This window comes from Octopus bimaculoides, chromosome 6 (genome assembly GCF_046866305.1).
Source record: "Octopus bimaculoides isolate indiv1 chromosome 6, ASM4686630v1, whole genome shotgun sequence".
NCBI classification, from domain to species: domain Eukaryota; kingdom Metazoa; phylum Mollusca; class Cephalopoda; order Octopoda; family Octopodidae; genus Octopus; species Octopus bimaculoides.
This window is the reverse complement of record NC_142933.1, coordinates 114789667-114810856: the sequence shown is the minus strand read 5'-3', so window position 1 is coordinate 114810856 and position 21190 is coordinate 114789667. Positions and strand designations below refer to the sequence as shown.

General features: G+C 33.6%; 1 protein-coding gene across 3 annotated transcripts; it reads left to right on the top strand.

The window, feature by feature from the left end:
* Positions 1-18: 18 nt before the first annotated feature.
* LOC106881460 (translocation protein SEC62) lies at positions 19-18706 on the top strand. Of its 3 annotated transcripts, none has more exons than XM_014931852.3 (9): positions 19-79; positions 6276-6384; positions 6632-6737; positions 10408-10534; positions 11754-11876; positions 13025-13102; positions 14551-14611; positions 14893-15012; positions 16570-18706. In XM_014931852.3, exons 1-9 carry the CDS (start codon positions 41-43, stop codon positions 17010-17012), a joined length of 1206 nt encoding a protein of 401 aa, XP_014787338.1. In that variant the 5' UTR covers positions 19-40; the 3' UTR covers positions 17013-18706. The 3 variants fall into 3 exon arrangements, with proteins under 3 accessions (XP_014787338.1, XP_052824545.2, XP_014787339.1); XM_052968585.2 differs by lacking the exon at positions 19-79 and adding an exon at positions 262-431; XM_014931853.3 differs by lacking the exon at positions 19-79 and adding an exon at positions 842-1195.
* The last annotated feature ends 2484 nt before the right edge of the window (positions 18707-21190 follow it).

Genomic DNA, 21190 nt, shown 5'->3' with positions numbered 1-21190 from the left:
AGATCATTTATTTAACACATTGACTGACTGACTGTCTGTCATGGCGGAGAAAAGGAAATCACGACGGAAACAGGACGAGGTACGAATTTCACACGTCTTTATTTCAAAGACTTCTTTTTTTTAAATAAATATTTGTGTCATAATAATTCCCATGGTATATTTTCTTGTAGCATTATCAATTCCTGAATCGCCAGCTTTGCTACATTCCTCTTTTTTTTTCTGCTCTGTTAAATTTACATATGCTTGAAGTTGTAGTTAACTGTTTCTATTTATTTGAAAGGTGTGAAGATCACCAAATGTTTCACTTCACCAGTCATCTCCCAAGGATATCATAACCCATATCATATTTTCACACTTTAATAACCTGCTTACCTACTATTTTTGTGTGATATATGATTTATATGTTTCTTCCGATGACTTCTCATAATAGTGTATGTTGTGTTTGTTTTTAATTTGCATTCATTTAAAATAACGAAAATAAAAGTCTACCTGTTTACTATTAAATGTTGTTGCAGTTTAGAGGGGACGTTCGTTATAAGTGTGATGTAGTTCACATGTTTCTAATGAATGAACAGTTACTTTGTTTTGCCATCATTTAGTGCCAACACTCAATATGGTATCGTTCTCATCTTCAGAGATAACAAGTCACACATTATTTAACCATATGAATGAGTAATTAAAGTATCTAAATTTATATTCTGAATCTAGACTATTTACGCTCATCTGTATTTCCACCAATGTCTATATAACCTACATTTATATCGGCCTTTCTTTAAAAGTCTCAAGTTTCGGTTAAACCGAAACCACTGTTTGTGATACTCCTCTGACGTGTAAACCCAGTGTAAAGCAGATCAATATTTCTCCAAGAAAAACACAAAGACGTCTTTCTTTGAGGATTTTTTTCTTCTTTAGCTTAACGATATTTTTAAGAAATAAGCTGTTTTAAACAAAAAAATCCACGCAATTATAGTTAAGAATTTCGTTATTTTGATAAATTTCCGCAAACAATATTTTGAACTAAATGAATTGCCATCTTTTTTATAAACTTCTTTTCACGTCCCATCTTCAGTTGCTACTTGATTCCTTCAAAACATTGTTTGTCCTATTCATGCGAAATATCTTCTCAGAAGCACACTTTAGAATTTTTCTTTGAAACAGCAAAATTAACAGGCGTATGTCGAGAAATAAACGCCAAGTAAATATTGTTTCTTCTGTAGACAACAGGTTTTCAACGGTCCCTTTTGTTGTCGTGATATTTGTTTTATTACATTTTTAAAAATTTCTTTTCCAAACCTTCATTTCTTTTCAATTTTTTTTCTTAATTCTGAGTTTTTTTAATTTTTTTATTCAAACGTTTTCGGTTTCGAATTTAAAACGTGTAAATTATTATTAAAAATACAATTGTAAATTATTGGTAAAAGTTTTTTCTGGTTCCTAATGTGATGACTTGTCATTTTTTTCCATTTACGTTTGTATTAGTAGCGAACATAGTCGCAATTTTCATTAATTATAGTTTCAGTTAATTATAAGTATTATCATTTTACAAACTCCTATTTTTTAAGTACAAAATCATCTCAATTTAAGCAAACCATTTTAGTCTCTCAAACTAACTCAATATGTTGAATAGCTTGAAAACATTTTTGTTTTAGTTATTTTTATGATTAACATAATTTTTTTAATTGTTTACCGAGACGTAAATATTCAGCATTAATTACTATTACGCATCATGGAACAGCTTGTTCACACCACACACATACAAAAAAAAAAATTAGCATTAAACATCCCATTACAAACACTTTACCGTAACAGCCTGCACTCTTGTTCGTCCCAAGCTGTTTATGATGCACAAAAGTAAGGAATACAAAGGGGTTGGAGTTTTCCCTCATTGGAAAAGAAAAAGGGTAGTTGTTTCGGTAAATGTTTACCCTTTCACCCCCACCCCCCCCACACACACACTATATAATTTTTTTTATATAGTATTCCGATGTTTCATACAATGGAAATTACTGTTCGGATAAAATTCTTGCAAACATTTTAATTTTGTATACTTACGTTCCCTCCTCTCTCCATACACACACATACGCTTCCATCCCTTTTCTCTTCCTATGAGGTAGAGGAATTTGAGAGGCCCCTATTCCGAAACCTTCCGGATTTTGAACTGTATGGTTCATAAATCGCTCAATTTATTTGCTTTAAGTGAAGTTTGGAAAAACATTAAAAAAATTTTTAACCAGCTGTTGATATTTATTTAATATTCGGAGGCGCAGGTGTTACTGGAATTGTTTGAAATATTAAGAATATGTTACCTACCTAAATTCTCTTTTAATGTGTGTTCCTTGATTTTAGTTGGGTGTCTTAACTGGTTTTATAAAATGCAGAATAGTCTGAAAGCTATTTCTATATTTACAGTTTTTTCTGTAGCGAGAACCAATCACCATCAACATAATAGTTTCCAAAGACGTCCAGCTCTTAAACTCTTACTTCAATAACTGGTCCACAGATGTACTGTTTCCTCTCTCTGTGTTTTCTACCATTCTTTCAATAGTCTCGTGCCACTTCCATTTAAGTTCTCTTGGCCTGCTCATCTCTCTCTTCTGCTTATCATTCATATTGTGTCAACCACCTCTCTCTAGATGACCCTCCCTGCCTATGTTTTTCTGGTGGCTGTTCAAGAGGAATTTGAGCCCAGTTGTTTTCACCATTCTCAGAAGTCCTGTAAAGGCCACGACAATGCCTCTTTCTCTGGACCAGGAGTTCTCAATCATTTTTTATCTATGGACCCTCTTTGACTACTATTTTATTCTGGTGGACCCCAATAACCATTTGGTGTTTAAAAACTAGTTTTATAGATACTTTCAAAATTTCTATTTTGTTTTTCACTCATTAACCTTTGTAGGTTGAACTATGTAAAATGTTAAAGAAACTGAGCTGTTTCTTGTAATGCATGATAATACATATATCTAAAGCAAAATTTTATCAGGGGCCCTTAAAATACTATTGTGGATCCCCAATTAACTATTTTGATATGTGGACCCCAGTTGAAAACCACTGCTCTAGACTAAGCTATAGAAAAAAAAATTACAAGAACAGAGCTACACTAAACATCCTAAACTCCTCACTAAAATCATTAGCAACCTTGACCTTCTTTATCTTATGTTCATATATAACTTGTACTTTTACAAACTATACCTAAATTTGACACCCCCACCAAACTACAGAACTTAAGATTCTATCAAAGCCTTCTCAAGGTCAACAAATGCAAATTGTTTTACATCCATTTCTCTCATATTGACATGGGTTGGATGAGTTTTCTGAAGCAGCGTTTTACAACCAAATACCTTTTGGTCCCATCTCATGATATGCAGGAGCACAGTGTACTTATTCTAAAACTAGAAGAGTTGTTTATTCTTAGCTAAGAAATTTCTTCTTAGAAATATGACATTGTCATTCTATATCCAGACAAAACAATATAGTATTTTAATGAACTCTCTTGTGCTTATTTCACTATAACTTTCCCTATCACTTTCAAGATTTGGTCTATCAGCTGCAGCTCTGATCCCCATTGTTACCATAGCAGTGATAAAGATAATGCTCTGACAATAACACCTTCAGCCTGACCTGATTAACTGAGTAAAGAATGAGAATAGTTTTTACATAGCTTGACATTTTCGACATCTCTTTAACTATTCCTGATAATAATTGTGTATCTTTATCTGTTTTATTTAGCTCTTCAGTTCGCCCTCATTTGCACCTTGCTCCCTCTACTTAAATATATTGGTTTCGAATTTTGGCACAAAGCCAGCAATTTGGTGGGAGGGGATATGTCAATTACATCAACCCTAATGTTCAACTGGTGCTCATTTTATTGACCCCAGAAAGATGAAAAGCAAAGTCTGCCATCAGTTGTAATGAAAAATTAACCTTGCAACAGGAATTGCTTCTTTAAATTAATGAATTAAATCTGAATGCTTGGATTCATAAAATACAATTTAAAAAAATTATTTTAGAATGTTAGGAATGAAAGTACATACTACAATGTGTAAGCCATTACATTTTGTAATTAAAGATAAAAACATCTTCATAAAAAGCAGTAAAATCAAGGACCTGATTTTGAAAAGTATATGAAATTCAAATTCTTTCTCTGAAACCTAGACAGTCTGACAACACTGACTGTCTCACGTTGGTCTACTGACAAACTGTTTTCACTGCCTTTGTTATGTTGCAATTGAACTGCTTTCCCATCTAATTATCTACTTATGTCTGGTCAGCAGTGTAAACAAAATAAAATGAACTACTCATTAATTCGTTTGATTTTCTTTAGATGTTTTGTACAAACATTAGATTAGCTAATGAAATGATTATACCAAAACAAAACAAAATTTATATTTGCTCTGTATTCACTTTCTCATTCTCTCTTATTCTTAGAAAAATAGCTATTTGTTGGAATAACGGAAATGGTAGTGTTGGTTTAAATTCCTTGCAGTATTTAATTCCATTCCCCTACATTCCAGTTTTGAATTGTACCTGAGTTAACTAATTTCTCTTGGGTCTTTAAGTGTCAGTCACATGACCCTACATCAATATGAGAAACCCTTATTGAAAGTAATAGTTTTAGCGAAATTAAGAAATGTGTTATTGTTAAATGAAACTTCATAAATTAACAGTTCTTTTTAAGTTTCCGAGTAGTGAAGCTTTTTTCAAAGAAATATAACCTTCACACCTGATACATGTGTTTAAGTAACTCAATAAGTGTATAATGATGATGTGAAGAGTCATTATTTCAAGTCTTTCATTGAACCATATTCGATGACTGGCACTTGCACCAGTGGAGCACTAACAGCACTGTCCGAGTGTGTTCATTGCCAGAGCAGATGTCTGGCTTCCGTGCTAGTGGCCCATAAATAGCACCATTTGAGCGTAATCGTTACCAGCGTTGCCTTCTAGCACTTGTGCTGGTGGCACTTTAGAAAATCATTCAAGCGAGGTCGTTGCCAGTGCCGCTGGACCGGCTCCCGTGCAGGTGGCATGTAAAAAACACCATTTTGAGCGTGGCCGTTGCCAGTACCGTGTGACTGGCCCTCGTGCCAGTGGCACGTAAAAGCACCCACTACACTCTCGGAGTGGTTGGCGTTAGGAAGGGCATCCAGCTGTAGAAACTCTGCCAGATCAGATTGGAGCCTGGAGCAACCGTCTGGCTTGCCAGTCCTCAGTCAAATCGTCCAACCCATGCTAGCATGGAAAGCGGACATTAAACGATTATGATGATGATGCTGAATAACATATGCTGAAATATCTTCATAGATATTTCCAAAGCTCTCTTGCTCTGTATAAGGTCTGTCCTACATTGAATCAACTGAGAGCTGATTTTGTTCTCATGTTTGTGTATTTTACAAGTGGACATTACTTTTGACATATTACTGCTTTCTCAACTTACTGTAGGTCTCAGTCTCTGTTAAATCAGTGCATATATAGGTTGTCATTTTACATGCCATGGAGATTTTCTCATTGCCTGTCCTTCATTCTTCTGCAGCATCACATTTCAGGCACCTGCATCTTGTTGTCTCTAATATGACAAAAATTTTTTTTAAACTCTTTTGATACCAACAGGCTTGAGTCAGTTCCTAATTCTATACTACAAACTTGATGTTTTGAAATGATCAGTATTAAAACTTTCCATCAAAATTTCATGTTAATTTATGTTTCAAGCACCAGCCTAAAAATAACTTGATTATTTTGATAAATTAATTATTTTTTACAATTAACTGATAATCACAAAAAGGTTAACTATTTTCAATTATTGGATGCTCTGCTGATTCTACTTTCAATAAGAATTAAGTCCTCCAGTGTTCACAAAATCTGCAACTACCTTTTAACCCAGTTGCTCATTCAAACATGTTGATTTATGAAATGTTTTTGTATCATCTTGCAAGAGCTTTCCAATTCCTTTCTCACTACCCAATGGAAATTATCAATTTAGAAGAAAAAGTGAGAATTACAAATGGACATTTGATGCTTCAAGGTTACTGTATGTAGTTGTCAACTTGCAGCAATTTAAGAGGGACATTATGTCAACCTCCCTGGCTTTGAAGGGGTCTCTAAAGGCCACAGATACAGCTTCTTCTTCCAGATCAAACCAATAAAATAATAATCTTGTTTTATTATCTGTAATAGCATTTTTTTATGAAGTATTGTTTAAATGAATGTTTTGGAATGGAGCTATGTAAATTAACTAAATTTTTAACGATTTTGTTTAATTTTTTTTTTTTTTATCCTAGGAGAAAGAAACCCCTACAAAAGAAGAATATGCTGTTGCCAGATATCTTCGCTTTAATAACCCGGTGAAAGAAGGTCGTTTGGCTGGCATAACAGTGACATGTTTTATTGGTGAGCAATATGATTTCTGAAATAAGTTAAAATGTGTTGAGAAAAATATGATTTCTGAAATAAGTTAAAATGTGTTGAGAAAAATATGATTTCTGAAATAAGTTAAAATGTGTTGAGAAAAATATGATTATGCTTATGTAATTAGTAAAGTGTATGTTTCTAAACTTTGCTTAATTCTAAAATTACCACTGTGATTAAACAACTAATTTATTTAATAGATTAAGAGGAATCTTTTCTTCTTTTTTAGGGTGCAAAGCTGTTGATGCTTTAATGCAGTCTAAATGGTCTGCTTCAGAAAATAAGACCAATTCTTTGTTTACCACCAGACAGTCATGTACCAACTATCTTGGCAGGTAAGAAGTTTAATTCGTTTTATTTGTGTAATGAGAATTGCTTTATTTAGTTGAATATTTCATACAGCAAACATTCAAAGGCTTCATTCATTTCATCATTACTTTGTTTTTTGTATTCTTTATGACAAGTGGAGGCGCAATGGCCCAGTGGTTAGGGCAGCGAATTCGCAGTCATAGGGTCGCGGTTTTGATTCCCAGACCGGGCGTTGTGTATGTTTATTGAGGAAAAACACCTAAAGCTCCACGAGGCTCCGGCAGGGGATGGTGGCGAACCCTGCTGTACTCTTCCACCACAACTTTCTCTCACTCTTACTTCCTGTTTCTGTTGTACCTGTAATTCAAATAGTCAGCCTTGTCACTCTGTGTCACGCTGAATATCACCAAGAACTACGTTAAGGGTACACGTGTCTGTGGAGTGCTCAGCCACTTGCACATTAATTTCACGAGCAGGCTGTTCCGTTGATCGGATCAACTGGAACCCTCGACGTTGTAAGCGACGGAGTGCCAACACTCTTTATGACAAGCATAAAACCTATGACATGTAGAGTTAACTAAGCTGTTAATTTCTTGGTTTTAACAAAAACTTTAAATATATTTGTTTCTTTAGTTGACCAGTAAAAGAAATTGAAAAATTTCATCAAAGCACAGAAATTGTCATATTAATCTCTCATTTTTTTGTAGTACACTATTCTATGATATGAGGGGGTGCTGAAAAGTTCTTGGCTTTGGGTAAAAGACAATACAGGAGGATCAGTTGATTAAGATTTTATGCAACATATTCCCTTCTCAGATTCACACACTTATTGCAGTGAACCTTCAGTTTTTCTAAGCCTTGTAAAAGAACTCGGAAGGATGAGCCTCCAACCAAGCCTTTTGTGATACCCTTAAGGCCAGGAACTTTTCAACACCATGTGTATTTAAATATTTTCAGTTATACATCTTTGATATCCATTTTCCATGCTGGTGTGGGTTAGATAAGTCTACAATAAAACATCTCTCTATACTTCACATTCTTTTCTCTCTTTTATGAACTTAAGTTTTCTTGCTCTAACCTAATAATTTTCTTTTAGTTTATTTCTATCAGAACGCTTTTTACTGATTAGGGTATTTAGCCCCCAATCATATGGTCATGGGTTCGATTCCCAACAACGCATTGTGTCCTTGAGCAAGACACTTTATTTTATATTGCTCCAGTCCACTCAGCTGGCAAAAATGAGTTATGGCTGTAATTCAAAGGGCCAGCCATGTCACATTTTGTGTTATATTGAATCCCCTGAGAACTGCATTAAAGACACACGTGTCTGTGGAGAGCTCAGCCACTTGCACATTAATTTTTACGAGCAGGCTGTTCCATTAATTGGCTCAACTTGAACACTTGTCATAACTGATAGAGTACCAGTTTTATTCATCATTTACGTACATATATTCTTCAACAGACAATGTAGTGAGAATTAGGTCCTCAGAAGTCAAAGTTCTTGTGAATGTCTATTCTAGAATTCTTTCATGATTGTTTCAAGATTTGTCTCAAAGCATAACTATGATGAATACAAACTTAGGCAGGGAATTTTTTTTCTTCCTTTTACTTTGTCTGGAGGAAGAGACTGAGGCCCATGGTCTTCACAGACTAGTAAAATTGAGGCCATCAACATTCTTCTTGAACAGTTGCAAACTGACATGTGCAGGAAAAAATTGCAACGGATTGGTGGTGGGACTAGCACCTGTGGTGTGGATACAAGAAGAGAGATTAGTAATTTGAGATTGTTTGACCTGAGATGGTGCAACACTAGCCAACTTCAAGAAGCATAAGCCCTTGTAGTAGCAGTATAAAATTTAGAGAGAGGTGGCAGCACTTAGAGCCACAACTTGATGTATGTTAATGAGTGATTTCATGTTAATCAGTCAAGTGGTCTTTTGTTAGCTGTTGTCTAAGATGTCAGTGCTTACAGCAGCAGCAGCAACACTTTCCCAGATGAAGGCACAGTTGCCCATTGTGAGTCTCATTTGAACTTGGTTGCGGGTTGTTGGGGATGAAATATTTTTGTACACTGCAGAGGAAGGCCATTTTTTTATGATGCAGCATTTCCCATGTCAAGGATGTTTTTCAGCCACAGGAAATCATTAGTGATGAGGACACCTAGCATTTGAAGCTATCACGACAGTTTCAGGCTGTATGCAGTTGATGTTTAAAGAGGAGCAATGTGTGCAGAAACTGTGTGGTGAACCTAGCAGAGTGAAAATAGTGTTTGAGATTTGCTTAGTGTGTAGAGTTGGATGTAAAGTGTGAGTTTTCTCAGCATAAGTACTGCTTACAGAATCCTCATGCTCAAAAAGTGAAGGAAAAGTTGTCAGGGATCCTTTGGCAGGGGACTAAAATAAAAATTGCTGCAGTTTAGGAGGCAGGAGAATTTAGGGGCTGTGTGATGTGCAAAGGTAGCTTTTGCAGTTTGGATGATGGCTTTGTGGAAGTTGTGTTACTGAGTAAGAGCTCTTCAATTTGTAAAAGTGGGTGATTGTTGGCAGTATTTTTTTTGATTGAACTGTTATGGTTAGTCTGTCAGCCAATCACTTGGAGAACTTGTGACTGAGTTTCGTTTGTGAGTGGTTTGTGAGAGACCTGCTTAAGAGGTTGGTTTCATTCGCTCATTTAGTTGTTACTGATAGATCAGTGGTGAAGTGTAAGTGCTGCATGAGAGGGAACTCCAACCAGTTGTGAGAGTTGAAATCACCCTCACATGAGACATACCTAAAGACCATCACCTTCCTGCTTTGTAGTCTCCCAGTACAACATTAATCTTTATGCTCTCCAACACTATTGACTGTTCACCAATGCATGAAGCTTTTCCTGAAAAAAAGGAGACAAAAAATTGTCAAATTTAACCTAAACAGCCGGTATATATGTAGAGACACTGTCACTTTTCTCTACTATTTGAGTAAAGAGTGCAACCTGAACAGCAGAGATGCACTGGAGATAAAGATTGAGAGGTTTGTCTCATATTAGTAAGGAGCAATCTATGGGGTTACGGTTGGGTCAAAATCTATGGATGTTTAAGGGAAGATTGTTCAGCAATTTTAGTTTTTGTCATCTAAGGAAAGGTAGAGAATGTTGATATTCCATAGGGTCATAATAACCCTTTGGTTGGAGGAGCCTGGTCAAAACACTTGTGACAGTGGACTGTGCTAAAGCCATATACATGTCAAAAGTCAGTGTTGAACTGGGCAGTGTTATGTGTTTACCACACAAAAAGATGGGATTTGAGGCTCTATGCCACATGCAACCAAATTAGACAAATAATGACCCATAGTCAGTGTGTGTGTATATATCTTGTGTGGCACCATGTAAAAGTGCCCGTCCGGAGCCACATAAAAGCACCTGTATGGTGCCATGTGACAACCTGTCTGATCCATACCAGCATGAAATGAATGTTGATGATATAGGTTATTGCTCTACAAAAGTATAAATATATTCCACTCCAACTTTCATAATAGACCATGTCATTTTATTATTGTTAATTACAGTCAATTTCCTTAGTCGACACCTTAGGAAAATTAAGACATTCTAGGGTTGATTGTATATGAGAATTCAAACTAATGAGTATATAAATGCAACTATTTCAAACTATTAAAATTTTTTTTTTTTACTAAATAGCTTACACTTTGATTACACTTCCAGATTACTAACAAAAGGCCTCTTTCACCGGGCCATTCGGATAGAAAAGAAAAAATCAGATCGTACAAAAACAAAGAAGAAATCTATCAAGGCTGGAAGTGAAGAAGAGACCAATCTAGAAGAAGATAAGGTTTGTGCTATAATGATAGAAATTAACTTACGTGTAATCTAAATATGTAATGGTTATTAAAGATACTGGCGATTTTCTCTTTGATATGTATATATGTGTTACTCGTACAAATAATTCTGGTAGTTTACAATAATTGGCAATTAAGTACAGTTTTAATCCATAATGGTTATAATTGTATTTTTAAATTTGATTAGTTGTCTACGACTGAAGATAATTTTTGTTGTACATTGATATATATATATATATATATATATATATATATATATATATATATATATATTTCTTGCTTATAAAACAAGAAACATCTACATTTTACTGAGTAACTATTTCCATTTATATCTACATTCTTTCTGTGTTGTATTTCATAAACTGTTGTAAATGAATAGAACATTGCACAAGTCACTTATTATAATTTTTTTTTACATATTCTTTAGTAAAAAATTGAGCAGTTTGCCTTAGTTCCTATATATGATATATATGGTCTATGTGAAGGCATGTGGTTTAGCAGCTAAGGGTATTCTGCTCACAATTGTATGGTCATTTGTTCAGTTCCTAGCCTCATGTTGTGTCCTTGAGCAAGACACTTTATTTCATGTTGCTTCAGTTCACTCAGCTGGTAAAAGTGAGTAGTACCTGTATTTCAAATGGCCAGCCTTGGCACATTTTGTATCATGCTAAATCTCCCTGAGAACTACATTAAGTGTATGCATGTCAGCCGCTTGCACATTAATTTCATGTGCAGGCTCAAACTGGAACCCTTGTTGCTGTAATCAACGGAGTGCCACATATATGGTCTATGTACTTTATTTCTCTTGTTACATTGAAATACAGATTGCTTTTAACATCTAAATACAAAAAGAACAAATAACGTATAAATGTACAAGTCAGTTGAGGATTGCTCACTCTTTCTCTATGTGCTGTGCAGCAAAACTTTTGCAAGTTCATATTCTCATCAATGAATGACTATTTTATGTACTCTATAGTATGTATCTTTCATGATGGAAAGAGGCGGGGTGGCATGCATAACTCTTCATTAATTCTCAGACTGGACACCAGAATTGCTATTTTACAAACATTGAAAATATTCCTATAGCAAAATGACTTGTCATTGACTGATTCATGTAACACAAATTAGTTAACTATTTATTGTAAATTATTCTAATAGCTAAAGTGAGAATTAAAAAAATTATGTTTCTGTATTCATTTTGTATTTATCAAGGAGAAACGAAGTAAAAAAGACAAGAAAAGCAAGAAAGAAAAAGAGAAAGAGAAAGAAAGTGACCGTGAAGGTGAAAAAACAGATGACACTGAAAAGAAAAAAGAAGAAAAGGAAGAAAAGAAGGTTGATATTTTTATCTCTTAATTTGAACAATAAGCAAAATTTACATTCAAATATAACCTCACCATAATGCACTATAGCAGATTGTGTCTATTGACAAGGCATTATTGCTGTGTGTGCATGAATTTACCTGTTACATTAATCCTTTTCTAATATAACTTGCAAAATAGCCGATTTGAAAATATGATAATTTGTCAGATTCAACCACCACCATTTTAGCATTCAATTTTCCATGTTTGCATGAGTCAGACGGAGTTTATTGGGGCAGATTTTCTACAGCTTGTTGCCCTTCCTGTTACCAACCTTCACTTGTTTCCAAATAAGGTAATATTTCCCCATGGCCAGACATGTCCTCATAGAATATTAGAAATGAATGACACTGCTTGTCTGACAGTGACAATCACATGATATCAAAAATAAGGAGACACAATCACACTCATCTATATGACAGGCTTCTTTCAGTTTCCAACTTCAAAATCCACTCACAGGGCTTTGGTCAGCCTGGGGCTGTAGCAGAAAACACTTGCCCAAGGTGCCATGTTGTGGACTGAACCCAGAACCCTATAGTTGGGAAACAAACTTCTTACCACACAGCCATGCTGATATATTTCTCCATTGATAGTATGTACTAGTTAGGTTCAAAATTAGAGATCTTCTTAAGAGACTCCAGTGTTTCATATTTCTTAGAGCTATGAAATAGGTGAATATTTTCATAATACATAATTTATATACTTGTGTGAAAACCATATTCAGGGGAAAACCATATTCAGGGGAAAACCATATTCAGGGATAAGTTTCAATCCATATTTTGCATAGAAAAGTTGGTAGAAAGCTTTTATAATGGGAATCTATATAGAAGATAAGACTGCAAAGGCAAGGAAGCTTTCCAACTTATGTTACCTTTCTATATTATAATAATTCTGTTGCTTAGCCAATCAGAAATGCTTTTATGAGATTAGAGAAAAAGAGGGAGAGAGAAACATCCATGGCGTGAGGTATGAGAAAAAATTTTTCATTACTGACTACATAAAATAGAGTAAAAGAGTTTATTGTTAATCTATTCACCTTGGTTTTATATACTTGAATAATCTATAATTTTTCCTTCAAATTTATCTCTTTTTTTTTTTTTTTTTTTTTTTTTTTTTTTTAAGGATGAAGAAAAGAAAAAGAAAGAGAAAAAGCTAAAACTTGGTATGCCAGATGACCAAAGATTCATTGATGGAGATGAGGTATTCATTCTTGTTTGTCTGTTGTTTTTATTGAATTTGCTGAGCATTTTCTTACATTTTCTATCATTTTAATACTGCTTAGTGTAAAATGCAGTCTGTGAATGGCAACATTTGAAGTATTGGAAAATGAAGGAACCAGATCTGTAAAAGTGCTAAACTGTCAGATTTGTGGTTTAAGACTATTTCTATTTAATTATTCTGTGAATGTTTTTAACTGATTAAATAAAAATAACAATAAATATTTAGCAACTAAAAATATTTGTTTACTGGGGTACAAACTGCATTTCAAGTTTGTACTGATCATAAATGTTGTTATAATACACTGTATTTTGTCACATCAATGGTAGTATTTAATCAATAATTAAGCTTTTGAACTGTATTATAATATGAAGATGTGATTGCCAGATTTATTTATTACAAAAAACCTATAGCTTTGAAATACTTTGTGTATCAATTATATCATAAATCAAATTCTGTTCAAAAGTAAGAAAAGAGAAATTAAATATAAATGGAGAATTGGTAACAACTTGATGCTGACATTTTAATTTCATTTGATAATATAATTTTAACAAATCACAGACTAATAGTTTATGATCCATTTTTTTGGCTATTTAATTTCTCACTCTCTTAGCCACCACTGGCAGCTATGAATAAGTTATTTCATTTTATTTTATTCACTACACTTAGCTCTTATTAAATAGTGAACTTGCTACTGACTTAGCCTCTACAGACTAACATCTACAAATTTCAAAGCATGTTATGTGTCTATCTTTGGCTGCAATCAATTATGCTTGTGAACATTTTGACATTAGGAAAATATGTCTAAACATTTCTACAAACATTATCCCTTTGACTTTTAGCATCTTTTCTGTAACAACACACCATAGCTAATTGACTTATGTGTGTATCTTCTTACAAGCACTTACATGTAAACTCTGCCTTGCGTGATATGTAAATTAAGATATGTTTTAAACATATGCTTACAAGCCATATGTGTAATTATACCAATAAGATCAGATGAGGTCTTGTTCTTCTTGATGGCAGGTAGGATATAAAGAGAAAATGTGTATATCCATTATTGTTATCTGTACAACTCATTGACCATGTGGTCAATAAAATAGAGAATATGCAACCATGAAGGAAAAATAGAATCTTTAGCCATGTGAGAAGTGTGACACTACATGAGGGACAGAATGAGTCATGAATCTGATTTTCTTATGAATCATGCTTTTAAAATAAGATAAGCATGTAGCTAAGCAATTTGAGTTGATAATTCAAACCAGTTTATATTGATTGGTACAATACAAAGTTTGTATTGTTGATCTTATATTGATCAATATGGACTTTTTAAGTTTTGATACAGTGAAATAATGTTCCATGACTCTAAAATTTTATTCTAATAAAAATTTCTCTTTTTAAATTAAAACCTTTTTTTTTTTTTTTTTAAGGTTTATGTTTGGATCTATGATCCTGTTCCTGTAAAGACTTTCATTATTGGGCTTCTCATGGGTAAGTCTTGCTAACATTTATATTTGAGAAATAATTATTTGATGATTATATTTAAGAAATACACAAATACTATGATTTATAGTATTTTGTAATCTTATAACATCAGTGTAATATGTGAATATAATCTCTTATGAAGAATATTGTTTTTCAAGTATTTAAATCTGTTACCTGTAAAGACAATAGCAGTTATGTTCTTTCAAATAAATGCTCTAAATTGACTGACATTACATAAAATTTTTGCTTTTACAAATTTACAAAATATGTTTTCTCTTTCTTGGCAGTTCTTGGTGCCATAGCATTGTGTCTGTTTCCTCTTTGGCCAGAGGAAGTGAGAATAGGTGTTTATTATTTAAGTTTGAGTGGTGCTGGGTTCCTTGCATTCATTCTGGTCCTCTTTGTTGGTAAGCATATTTGTCTTTTGATTTTGTTGCAATTAAAATTGTTTATTTATATTTCTCTTCTTTTAAATTATATATTACTAGAGGATGATACGTCAAGTTTGCAAAATAGGGAACATACCTCTAGGTTTGCTGTAAATTATAACAATTCAGTTTTTGCATGTCAGATGTAACAGCATCATTTGTATACATTAATTTACTTAGTTTCAATCAGCACACAAAGTGTTGGTTATAATAAATTTGAATTATAAAGTATGGCTGTACGGTTTCTAAGTTTATTTTGCAACCATATGGTTTCATGTTCAATTCTATTATGTGACACCTTGATCAAGTGTTTTCTACTATAACTTTGAGCTGACCTATTCCTTGTGAGTGAAATTTGGTTGGTGGAAACTGTACGAAAGCCTGTTTGTGTGTACTCAAGTGCTTGCTTACAAGGGTAGGCTGACCAAGATGCTCTCATGGAATGTGATCAAATGAGGTTTATTTTTCAATGTAGTCCTCTTTGCAGTTCACACACTTCTTCCATAGGTATTGCAGTGCTTGGATCCCATTGGTCAAAAAAGTCATCAACAGTAGATATGATGTCACCATCACTGCGATACTGGTTCTCAACCAAGTGTTTTTTCATGCTGATAGACAGATGGGCCCAAATTGTGAGAATAGGGAAGGTGATCAACCAGTTGAAAGCCACAGTCATGCACAGCAGCCATTGAAGCCAAGTACTTGTGTGCTGGAGCATTCTCCTGATGAAATGACCCTTTCATCAGTTTTCCTGGGCATTTGGTCTTGATTGTCTTTTGTAACTGCTTCAGCAAGTTTGGCATAGTACTCTCCATTGATGGTGTGGCCCTCTTGAAGATAGTGGGCAAGAAATGTAAAATAAAGTTTCTTATAAACAACACAAACACTTTGTAATTTAATAGTTTTCAATGTGATGCCTGTTAAACAGAAATTATTTTTATTTGATGAAAATTTAATAAAATCTTATCATAAGTAAGTGAAAATATGCTGGGGGTGAATTTTACACGAGTAGAAACTTTTTTTAACAAATTTTATCCTGAAAATCACCTGCATAAATTACATGAGTTTTTATGGTATATATAAATTACATGCCATTTCATGTTTTGAGCTTTTGGAATATTAACGTAGCAGTAGTCAAAAGTGTTAATGCCACTCCCAGTGATGAAGGGAACTAGCCTGCAAGAGCCCTGTGCTACCTAAAAAAAAGCATTCGTGCTGGCGCCACATACAAGCACTCATATCGGTGCCACATTAATAGCACCTGGCACACATTGTAAAGTGATTGCTATTAGGAAGGGAATCCAGCTGTAGAAACCAAGCCAAATCAAACTGGAACTTGGTGCAGCTCTCCGGCTTGCCAGTATTGGAAATTTCTGATGATGATGATGAATTCTAACTAATCACATGTGAGTAAATATATGTATGTAATCCAGTGTAAACTGACTGTATGTGTTGTATATTTTGTGGTATTGTTTGCTGCAAAACAATTAAAAACTTTCTTTAACTTGACTTAATTTTCTTTCTTATTCATTTCAGTTCGTTTAATACTGTTTTGTGCTATATGGATGTGTACTCTAGGTAAACATCACTTCTGGTTTCTACCAAATCTCAATGAAGATGTTGGTTTCATTGATTCATTCCGGCCACTTTATAAACATGAAACTTATGCACCCAAAACTAAAGATTCTGACAAAAAAATAAAAGAAAATGATAAAGATGGTTTAAACAATGGCTCGGGTGATGCCACAGTCTCTACAACTGCAACATCACCAGTGAATGAAACTCAGTCTGTCTCAACAGAAAAATCCTATGAAGAAAATAAGACTCCCAGTGAAGGGGGTACTGAGAGTGACGCTAGTGATGACCAGGAAGGTTTTGAACTAGTGGATAAAGAGGAGTTGAGTGATGAAGAAGACAAAGAGAAAAGCGAGACAGAAAACATGACAGAGGTATCTGAAGAATCTAAGAAAGACAAGTAAAGATTTTGCTATTCTTTAAAACACTAACAACCAAAGACAATGGGGGAAGACATTTTAATGGAATGTGCGGTTTTGGGAAACCTCAAAAGGGATGGATAAAGATATTGTATAAATATGTATAAGGAAAATACAAATAAAATTATAACAATATTTTGGTGAAGATCGCTAATTATTACAGTATATCTGCTAGAAAATACAGCAAGAAAGTGGAGACAGGTTCAAAATTTTTATTCAACCAATTATAAACTTTATTTTAAAATGGAGTATAAATTGGAAATAAAAGAGAGAATCTTGGATAAAATATAGCCAAAATCGTTAAATTTCTGAATAGCATATATAACAAAGCTCTTTCTCTCTACATCTGCTTTCATCATTTCTTATTTTCTCTCTTTCCTTCTCCTTATATCTCTATTTTGGATAGAAATAAATGGATAAGCTTTGCATCAAATGAGTATGCGCATTGCTATTTAATCAGATATTTATCCAGATGCTTATTGAGGTTAATGATGATACTTGGATTAGTCTAATTTTACTCGATTATTGAAGCATAAATTTATATTCCTTTACAGATTAATGCACCTAGAAAATAACTATTTTACTTATTTTTTCCCCCTTTAAATATAAAAAGCAGTGTGTAATTACTACATTTTAACCATTTAAAAAGATGTATAAATTAAAAGGTTTTTCTTTTATTTTTATCTTTAGTTTGACTAAAAAATAAAAATTTTATTAAAAATACTCAATGTGGAGAATAGTAAAATATTGTTGATATCTGACATTGGTAAATGTCATTGAGGGAGGTAGGGGATAGATGCTGGATTCAGCCTAAGTGAATAACTGGTTATTTTATCAATCTCAAGATGGATGAAAGGCAAAGCTGATGCTAGTAGAATTTGAAATCAAAGGCTAGATATACCGAACTGAATACTGATAATCATGTAAAGCAAATTATAATGTTATTTCCTAAACATATTTTATTAATATATGGCTTTAGAAGTTTTCCATAACCATGTTCACTGGAGAGTTGAAATATCTTCATACTGTTGAAATTATTCCATTTCTCTTAGAAAAACCATGTATTTTATTTCAGTTCAATTTTATTTCTTTAGTAGATAATGTTTTGTTTATAGCAATTTTTTTGTTAAATATTCATATCTTTCTCCAATTATCTTCTTCCACTTAGTAAATTCTACCTAATCACCGTTCTAGGTGTCTGACTTAAATCAGCAGTAGCAAATACTGTTCTTTGTCCAACACTATATATATATACAAAATCAAACGTATGACAATTGCACATGAACTTGCTGAATGTGTTGTACATGCTTTCTTTCTATGTACGTATTTAAACAAAACAAAAAACATGAGCTATCTTAGCAAGTCATCAGTGTTGTTTTGGCTGATTCCCATAATCAGATCATTATCTTGCCTTATATTACTTTTCCATTGTTTTTATTTTTTGTTTGTTTGGTTTGTTTTTTTTACACATTACTTCATAACAATCCCTTGGAATGTTCATCATCTTCACATTTTGTAAAATCATTTACATCTTCATTTGTTTAAGAATCAAAATTTTACCAGGGGAAAACTTGCCTTTATTTATATCTGATAGTATATTATACAAGTTACATATATTTCTTTTTTTTCTTTTCCTTGTAGACCACTAAAATAAACATTTTTTTTTTCTTGTTTCAAAATTCTTTTCTGTCTATTTTACATTTTAGTTATTTTTTTCTTTTTTTTTTAAATTTTATTTTCACTCAATGGAAAAAAACATTTCACTCTTTCATTCTGTTTTACATTTTAGTTCAAGATAATCTTTTCATTTATACTGAAAAGAATTATCTAAATTTGACTTTTTTTTTTGTGTGTGTCATCAGTACTTTGTTTCAAAATTTCATTTCATGAAATCCATGTCTTAATCTGTAAGTTTCTTAAAATATTAAAAAATATTTACGTTTATAGATGCATTTTTAAAAAAAAATTTACACTCATATTTTATAGCAAATTACTTCCGGTATCTGATCATCTACATATAGCTTGATTTAAATTACAAATTTTCAATTTTCCCATTTATTTAACTATCTCCCATAGAATGAGTGATCAAGGATCAGTTACTTTAAATGGCTACCATCAGTCATTAGAATGAAGTAGCTTTGAAAAGTTAAATTCAGGGGAATCATCATCATCAGTTAACGTCCGCTTTCCATGCTAGCATGGGTTGGACGATTTGGCTGAGGACTGGCAAGCCAGAAGGCTGCATCAGGCTCCAATCTGATCTGGCAGAGTTTCTACAGCTGGATGCCCTTCCTAATGCCAACCACTCCGAGAGTGCAGTGGGTGCTTTTACATGCCACTGACCAGAGGGCCAGTCACACGGTACTGGCAACGGCCACGCTCAAAAAAGTGTGTTTTACGTGCCACCTGCATGGGAGCCACTCCAGTGGCACTGACAACGACCAAGCTCTGGCAGGTGATATATATAGTACATATGCTATAGTCTTCAAGCTTTTGTTGTCATATCTCTAGTAATTATCGTAATCTTTTAGTATTTAAACTGGCCATATCTGGCCTAAGTATTCTCCCTGTTTTATGTTAAAACCAGCCTCTTACACCTATGCTCCAATGTCATTCTTAAAAGAAACAATCACATTATCAACATCTTGAAGCAATGAAATAATACAGGGTTTCTTCAAAAAAATGTGAATAGATATGTATTAACATTTGACAGAATAATCCGAGTGCTAGAGACATAAACATTGCCCTGTAAATATTGAATTAGTGATTCAAGCCCACCATCATTTTAATTTGTGTTGGAAGATTTGCAGCACACATTTCTGTATGCATCTCAGTCCAACATCAATTCTGATTGAAATATGTAAATGTGCTTGCTGTGTTTTCATCATACTACATATATCCTCAACCACCAAATTGTGGCATACACACAATCCGTACACATACTCTTTTACTCATTTCAATCATTTGACTGTGGCCATGCTGGAGCACCACCTTTAGTCGAAGAGATCGATCCCAGGAATTATTCTTTGTAAGCCTAGTATTTATTCTTATCAGTCTCTTTTGCCAAACTGCTAAGTTTCGGGGACATAGAACACACCAACATCAGTTGTCAAGCAATGGTGGAGGGACAAGCAAAAACACACACACACACACACATATATATATATACACATGTATATATACATGATAGGCTTCTTTCAGTTTCCATCTACCAAATCCACTCACAAGGCTTTGGTAGGCCTGAGGCTATAGTGGAAGACACTTGCCCAAGGTGCAATGCAGTAGGAATGAACCCCGAACCATGTTGTTGAGAAGCAAGCTTCTTACCACACCTGCACCTATAACATGTTCACTTCCATTTAGATCAGGATAGTTTTTCTTTGCTACTTGGACCAATGCCTTGGATTTCTGATTGCACATTAATGTTACTCATTAAATAGGCTTTCCTCAACTCATTTCTTTAATCCCTACATTCACTCCTGATGTTTCACTATAGAACCTATGCATTGACTCATGATTCACAACATTTAGCATATTTATACATACTTTATTTTTATTTTCATAATGATGGCAAAAAATTTGTCTTAAAATTTTTTTTTCTACTTCTGTCTAGCCACTAGGTTATTTACAAGTTCCACTTAACTGCATTAATAGTGTTAACCAGATGCTAGGACTTGTCTGTTTTTAGCAAGCATTTTGAACAGTCTCCAGTTTTCAAGCAACTCCAGATCTGATGCATTTGAGTTTTGGTTTCTTGTCACTCTATCATAGAAGCCAGTGCCTTTTTGAGCAATCCTTTTCAAGCCATTCCCTTTCTGGTATTATTATTCTAACCTGTAGAATTACATATCTTATATTGTTTCATGAGACTCTTGGCCATCTTAATTTTCATTTTGTCTGACTGAAGTCCCTTCAATTTCAAGTTTTCATAGTTCAGATTATACATTGAGAACCAATTAATCAGCTTAATAAAAAACTGTGCATCCATGAGAACTTCTTTATAATGAGCACAGGTATTGGTATATGCCATGTCCACCATTACATTAAATTCTTCAGTCGAGTACTGGTAATTTAAACTTCATTTTGTTAAATCATGCTTTTAAAATAACTAAAACACTATATTCTTCATCTATTAATAGCTAAAATATTGGATCATCCCATAA

What these genes read in the sequence shown, in the direction of transcription:
- LOC106881460 (XM_014931852.3), top strand. Translation starts at nt 41, where the DNA reads ATGGCGGAGAAAAGGAAATCACGACGGAAACAGGACGAG. An exon ending in TGTACCAACTATCTTGGCAG is followed by an intron (nt 6,738 to 10,407) that starts GTAAGAAGTTTA and finishes TTACACTTCCAG; the next exon opens with ATTACTAACAAAAGGCCTCT. An exon ending in GATTCATTGATGGAGATGAG is followed by an intron (nt 13,103 to 14,550) that starts GTATTCATTCTT and finishes TTTTTTTTTAAG; the next exon opens with GTTTATGTTTGGATCTATGA.